General features: G+C 50.6%; 1 protein-coding gene across 5 annotated transcripts in view; it reads right to left on the bottom strand.

Annotated features, from left to right (window-relative positions):
• CCDC85A (coiled-coil domain containing 85A) overlaps nt 1-4,880 on the bottom strand; it is a 212,077-nt gene extending 207,197 nt beyond the window's left edge. For all 5 annotated transcript variants that reach the window (XM_024118876.3, XM_024118877.3, XM_024118878.3 and 2 more), the window contains exon 1: nt 4,611-4,880. In XM_024118876.3, the coding sequence (XP_023974644.1) occupies nt 4,611-4,880 (270 nt within the window). The remainder of the gene's footprint in view (nt 1-4,610) is intronic.
• Between the last annotated feature and the right edge of the window lie 2,222 nt (nt 4,881-7,102).

The raw sequence follows: 7,102 nt of genomic DNA, 5'->3' as shown, positions 1-7,102 counted from the left end.
GGCATATACCCTGAGAAAACCATAATTCAAAAAGAGTCATGTACCACATTGTTCACTGCAGCACTATTGACAATAGCCAGGACATGGAAGCAACCTAAGTGTCCATCGACAGATGAATGGATCAAGAAGATGTGGCACATATATACAATGGAATATTACTCAGCCATAAAAAGAAATGAAATTGAGTTATTTGTAGTGAGGTGGATGGACCTAGAATCCATCATACAGAGTGAAGTAAATCAGAAAGAGAGAAACAAATACCATATGCTAACACATATACATGGAATTTTTTAAAAATGGGGAGGGAGATGCAACAGGGAGGGGATATGGGGATATACGTATGCATATAGCTGATTCACTTTGTTATACAGCAGAAACTAACACACCATTGTAAAGCAATTCTACTCCAATAAAGATGTTAAAAGAAAAATAATTCTCAGCTTCAAAAATTCTTCCACATTTAGCTTAATCCTCCCAATTCATAGAAAGTTGGTCATGTTCTTCTTCATCTAACTGAATTTCCATGTGAAAATATTCCCCTTTGAGTATCCTACAACTATTCCTGTTTTCTCCAGAAATGGAAAGTAAATAGGACTTGTGCCACCATGGGCTCCTTCCCAAACGGAGTGAAATATATACAGCTGACCCCTGAGCAAACTGGGGGTTAGGGGTGCTGACGCTTGGCCAAGTTGAAAAGCCATGTAACTTATAGTCGGCCCTCCATACACCAGATCCACAATCATGGATTCAATCAACAGCGGATAGTAGCACTGCAGTATTTAGTAGTGAAAATATGCCTGTAAAAGTGGACATGTGCAGTTCAAACCTGTGTTGTTCAAGTGTCAACTGTACTTCTCAGAACTCTAGTTGGGGTAGAAGGGGCGTGTACTGGCCCATTCAGTTTTATCACAGCTCCTTTTGTTCCGTTATTATCCTTGCAAATATTATTTACTCTCCAGTTCTGAGCTATTTCCTCTGCCTTCTAATGAACAGCTAAGCAACCAGCTTGATAATAACCTCGTGAGCTAGTTTTTTCAAATCTATCACTTTAAGACTTGGGCCGCTTTTTCAAAACAGTGCCTTTTTAACATTGCAGCAGGCTACTAGATGTTACCCATCTGTCTAAAGGGGGCTTCTAAAAGATTAAATCCATAATCACCCAAAATTCATATCATCCCAAATTTCATACATAACATTCTCAAGTACTATAACTGTGGTTAAAGAATTGTTTTGTTATTTTTCCATCATTGCAGGATGGGGAATTGGTGTGTTGGGGAGCAAGGAAGAAAATTAATGTGCTGCAATTAAAAAATCTATAGAGATTGAATTGCCCCCAATTCCCACACCCCCTGAAAATTCCAGGCCAGAGCAGTCTGAATGTTGGTATATACTCAGAAGTGCACGAACATGGCTCTCAGGAATCCATCCCTTTCAACAGCAGCACCCTGACCGGAATCTCCTTTCTCCAACCCCCTTTAGGATGACACATTCTAACCAGAGAATGTCAAATAGCCAAAAGAAAAGAAAATCAGCTTATTTGGAACATTTCATATCTGTGTGACCTTGAGAAAGCTATTTAACCTCACTGGGGTTTCTTCATCTCTGCATCATTTAATCTTCACACCTCATGTAGAAATAATATCCCCATTTAGCAGATGAGAAAATGGAGACTCAAAAAAGTTACTTATTTGCCCAAGCTACCCAAATGGTCAGACTCCAAAACCTTTCTCTTTCCCACCCTGCACTACCTCCTAAATGTTTAAACACAAACAGGTCAGCCAGTGCTTGGACAGACTCACAGGACCCTCAAAGGAAGAGAACGATGCTCCCATCCCCCAATGTCTACAGCCACAGTACCACCTAGAAGCCTTGAAAATATTTAGATGCAATTTCAAAGGCAGCTCACAGAAAGAGGCATAAGAAAAGTGTTATGGCCTTAATTACCCTAAATTTACAGTCTTCAGCTGAGAGTCCCACACCAACAGAGGCAAAAAAAAAAAAAAAAAAAAAAGAGAAAATCCCTTCCTTATAATTAAATGAAAATAAATTTAAAATGTACTATCGTTATCTCCTGTTTCCTCCCACCCCACTCCTTTCCTTTTCCCCCTTGGTATCCATACATTTGTTCTCTAAGTCTCACTATTGATACTATTTATAAAGTAGACAGCTGATGGGAACATACCGTATAGCACAGGAAACTCTACTTAATGCACTGTGGTGTCCTAAATGGGAGGGAAATCCAAAAGGGAGGGGATATATGTATACGTATGGCTGATCCATTTTGCTGTGCAGTAGAAACTAACACAACGTTGTAAAGCAACTATTCCCTAATAAAAGTTCATAAAAAAATAAAATAAAATGTACTATCACTTATTCAGTCAACCACATTTATGCATCACTATGGTGTCTAGGGAAGCTCTGAGCCGAGATGAGGAAGCGAAGGAAGAAGGCTTGCCCCTCAGAGGCTTGGCCAGAGGCTTAGGAGGGGCCACCATGTGGCTACCCCAGGATGATGGGAATGAAGAGTAGGGGCTGCATCAGAAAGTAACCAATCCCCATCATTTCGGAACTTGATAAGGAAGTGGACTGGAAAGTCTTTTAATGCCAGGTCACGAATCTAGACCACAAGGAGACTCCTACTTGAGGTGTAACCGCTCTTAACTGGCCTGATAGGTACTTCCCTAAATGAGGTTAGTGGAATGAAAACCCGGTCCTCCCCTCCCCTACACCACTCACACACAGACCCCCACAGGCGATCCACACAACCTAAAAGAACTTCCAAGTATTTCTAAGCTCTTATGTCAATGCTTCATACTATCAACATCTCTAGGAAATTAATTACAAGCTCTTCCAAGTTGCATTGTAGTTCAAGCCATGAAAGAAGATTAAATTGGAGGGTTACGAACTATACTTGTGTCCAGCTTTGCCACGGAAACCCAGATCCAGGAGATGCATGGCTTTACGTACACTTACGCATCATCTCCTGGTGACAATAACTAACATTTTGGGCAGTCAAGTCCAGAATTAAACCTTCACCTAAATTATCATAATTTATTGTCACACCCCCCCTAGGAGGTGGTTATTATGATTTGCATTTTATTGATGAGTAAAATAAGGCTCTGAGAAATTACCCAGGCTCACCCTCCTGGCCAAATGAGAATTCTAGATGCAGACCCACCTCTGAGACGATCTTCCCCCTACACCGTCCTACCTCTAATCCAAGAGTCTGGTAGTTAATAGTCCATTAGTAATGAATTAAGCCAAAGGAAAGAGTAAGGCTTGGGATTTTCCTAAGAGGTCCTCCTAACTGCATCCACTCTAGGGACTATATATGACAGTCAGCTGGAGCCTCCGGGGAAGGCCTTCCTTCCCCACCTGCACTGGGCCCAGCACCCAGGTGAGCATCTAGCAGTTTTCCCCCTCCCACTCCCCTTTGCCCGAGGATCCGAGGGCTGGAGCCGTTGAGGCAATTAAGAAAGTGTCTACTGCCTGAGAAGTGGGGTGGGAGTGGAAAGAGGACAAAAACAGCATGTGCCTGCGGGAATGTGCTCCCCAAGGTCCCTGCAGCGATTTCGTTTGTGTCTGGCTTCCTATAAACAAAAGAAGAACAATGAGAGGAAGGCATACCAGGAGGCACCAGTGCAAGCGGTGCGGAGAGGAAGTTTGTGGTACACTCGGGCAGGGCGGTTCCCCGCCACCCATCTGCTGCAGCCAGCCGGGCCGGCACATTGCTGGCACACTCAGAACACTCCAAGGGGAAAAGAAAGTTGGTGGGGGGTTGGGGTTTTATGGTTTTGTTTTTCTTTTGTTCTTTTTTTTTTCCCCTAAGAGCAGAGAGGGAGGACTGGCTCCAAAGGAAAGCATGCCTGGATGGCACTTAGGGTACACTTCTAAAACTCTGTGCTTCTTATGCTGAGTCCCTCTATCGTCCCCCCCCCAAGCTAGACGAAATTATAATCAAATTGGGGGTAAATGGGGAGGTCAGGCCACCCCAGACGACGCCAGCCGAACTCGAGGAAAAGGAAAGCATCGGAGCAGGTAGAAAACAGAACGTGAAGAAAGAGGTAAGCTCCTCTGCACCATGCGACATAGCCCAGTTCCGAGGGTGGCGCCGCGGCTTCACCCTGGGCGCCCCGCCAGCCCCTCTCCCCTGCATCGGCGCCTTTTCCTCACCCTCTGCCCCACGGAGAAGTCGTGGCGCCAGAGCAGCCATATCGTATCCCCGATCCCCAAGGGCATCGCTCCTTCGCTCGTTTTTTCCCCTGCCTGGCCGTAAACCGGCTCCCCAAAGCACTGATTTTCCCGGCTTCCTGAAAAATTAAAGGTTCCGCGTACCCATCGCTCCCCTCCCAGCCTTTCAGCATCGTTGGCGCCCGCTCCTCCGGCCACGGAGGACCACGAGCTCGACGCTAGTGCGCCCCATAGGGGGAAGAGGAGGGAACCAAACGTCTACAAAGTTTGGAAAAGTTTCCAAAGGGCTGGGGAAGGGGAGCAGGGGATGCTGACAGGGAGAATGGGGAGGATCACCTGTGGACGGAGGGAGGGAAAGTCTGCCTGGTCCCACCTCCCCAGGGCGCCCGGCTCCCCGCCCCGCCGAGCCCGGCGCTCACCTTGAGCCCGCGGATCTCGCCGAGGTGCAGCTGCAGGCGGCGGTTGACCTCGCGGATGAGGTTGCTGTGATCCAGCATCGCGCTCACCTTCTCCGCCTCCGCGCGCCGCAGGCAGCGGATCAGCTCCTCCTTGCTCCACTGCAGCAGCTCCTCGTCCGACACTTTGGACAGGTCCTCCACGGCAGTGGCCGCAGACGGGCCGGCAGAGGTTGGGGGACAACTTTCCGCCGCCGCAGCCGCCGCCGATGCGCCTCCGGCCGCCTTTGACATGGTATCCGCGAGGTGGCAGGTGCGAGTGGGTGGAAGAGGCAAAGCAACTCAAGAAGACGCGGGCACGGCTGGGCCGCCTCCGCCCACACCCCAGTGCGCTCCAACGAGTCAGCTGCACCGCCCGGGGGCCACTGGGTTGGGGCGGCAGGGGTCGCGCTGGACCGCCATCCTACCTCGCCATACCTGTGCGCGCGCCCGCGCACCCCCAGGGCCGGGCAGCCACCCGCGCGCTGCGGCCAAGGCACATCCCAACTCCGCGCAAGTCCATGGTGTGGGGCGCCGGGAAGCTGGCGCCGCCGCGGGAGACCCCAGGGGACCGCACCCCGGTTCCCCTGCCCTCTCTGCCGCCCTAATTCGAGCGTGTCGCCCCCCACGCTCTGGCACACACGCACTCACACACGCTCACTTTCCTCCCCCTTGCCCAGCTGCAGGCCCCGCTTCTCTCCTCTCCTAGCCCCGCTGGGGAGCGCCGGGCTCCGCGGCACCTCGGGAGCTAATCCAGCGCCGCCGCCGCTGCCCGAGGGACTGGCGCGGCCGGCCGGCTGCGCTCCTCCTGCCGCCTTTGCTGCGCCCGCCGCCGCTCCCAGGCTGCTGGGGGAAGCCTAGGATTTGCAGCGCCGAGCGCGGGGGAGGGGGGCGTTTAAAGGCTGGACCGGCAAGAGGAGGAGCCTGGAGCCGGGGCAGCCCGCAGCCGGCCACACCTCCCGCGCGGGCCGCACGCTGCTGCAGCCGCTCGCCCGCCCGCTGGGATCCCGAAGCGCGCCGTGCGCTGTCCCGCAGGGCAAGGCCGGGGGCGCGGCTCCTTCAGCGCCCGGGCGCGGGCCTGGGTGGGGAGTGGGGGGGTAGGAGGGGGAGAAGTATGAGAAGCTGTGACACTCGGTCTTTGGGAGGCTCGCGCGCGCCACCGTGTGGCAGAAGCAGCTCCCTCCGCACCCTGCACGCCAGGCTCGTCACCGGGCAGGGGAAACAGCTGCGAGCAAAATGAAAGCTACCTGGTATTTTGAGAAACTGGGGTTCAGGAAAGATGGGTAGGAGGACCTGAAGGGTAACCGTCTGACTGTACCTTGGAGAATGGAAGAAGAGGTCGATGGCAAAAGCAAGGGGGAGGGCTTTGGGGAAGGAACGTTTAAGAAAACCCCTATACTCTAAGAAGGGGAAAAAGAGGCTTCTGGGCAATACTCTTTAGGGACCATCCACCCCTACCCTCACCCAAGGCCTTTATCTTCTGTAAAAATCAACGACTTTGTAAAGAAGCTTAAGGGGAGGTTCTGAATCTTTTATATTTTTGTTTGAAAAACACCAAAGCCTTAATTAAGGGAAAAACAAAAACCTTCATCTTTTGCTTCCCGAAGCCTGGATTTTAAGGTCAGCACAGTCATCTCCCCTCTGAGCAAAGCACGGCCCCTTAGACAAGCTGAAATGCCAGCCAAGGAGATTTTCATTTTCCTCTGTGCCGCAAGCTGCCCTGTATTACTGCCTCGGCTGTTTATGATGGTAATTTCTGGAAGGGGTACTCTGTGTCCCTGAGTACTCACTTTGGGCTACAAGAGTCCCTTTCCCATCCCCAGTTCTACTCTTACACGAAGTCGCATGGAATCATCTCTGAGCTGAAAACATGTTTTTTTTGCCTGAAGAACTGGATGTATTTGGTCCTGGCATGTCACTTAGGTGAATCCTCTCCTCTCCAGGATGGAGACAGGGTCAGAAAACTGCAGGGATTTGCCCCCAGGGGGCTTCAGAAAACCAGAGTGCAGAGGGAATCATCTCCATCCAGTAGGATGAGGATCTAAGTCAGAGACCCTTACCAGCTGGTCAGTGTGTGTCCCCTGATAAAGCTGCCACCTGTTCAGGAATGATCACTTGAGGACTTCTGAGACCAGGCCTCCTGGAGAGCCTGCAAGGCGGTGTTGCCCTCTGACCTAGAGGGCCTTCAAGTTCCCCTCAGCTTGATGACACATCAGACAGGTTTCTTCCTGACCAAAGATCCCTGACCTCCCTTTACGTAGAACATTTACTTTAGAAAATTTTCCATTGTAAATTCTTTCTCTGCACACTTGAGCTGTCGATCATCTCCCAGCTTCTCACCAGTTTTACCACCCAGGAATTCTTTTTCAATGACCTGGGAGCCATCCCTTTGAAATGTGATCATCAAGGATGATGATCCTTGGATCCAAGGATGATAGATCATCCAGGATGATATATCTCTCTGGGAGGTAGAAACC

Source organism: Physeter macrocephalus, chromosome 12, assembly GCF_002837175.3.
Source record: "Physeter macrocephalus isolate SW-GA chromosome 12, ASM283717v5, whole genome shotgun sequence".
Lineage (NCBI taxonomy): Eukaryota > Metazoa > Chordata > Mammalia > Artiodactyla > Physeteridae > Physeter > Physeter macrocephalus.
This window is presented reverse-complemented; position numbering and strand designations above follow the sequence as displayed.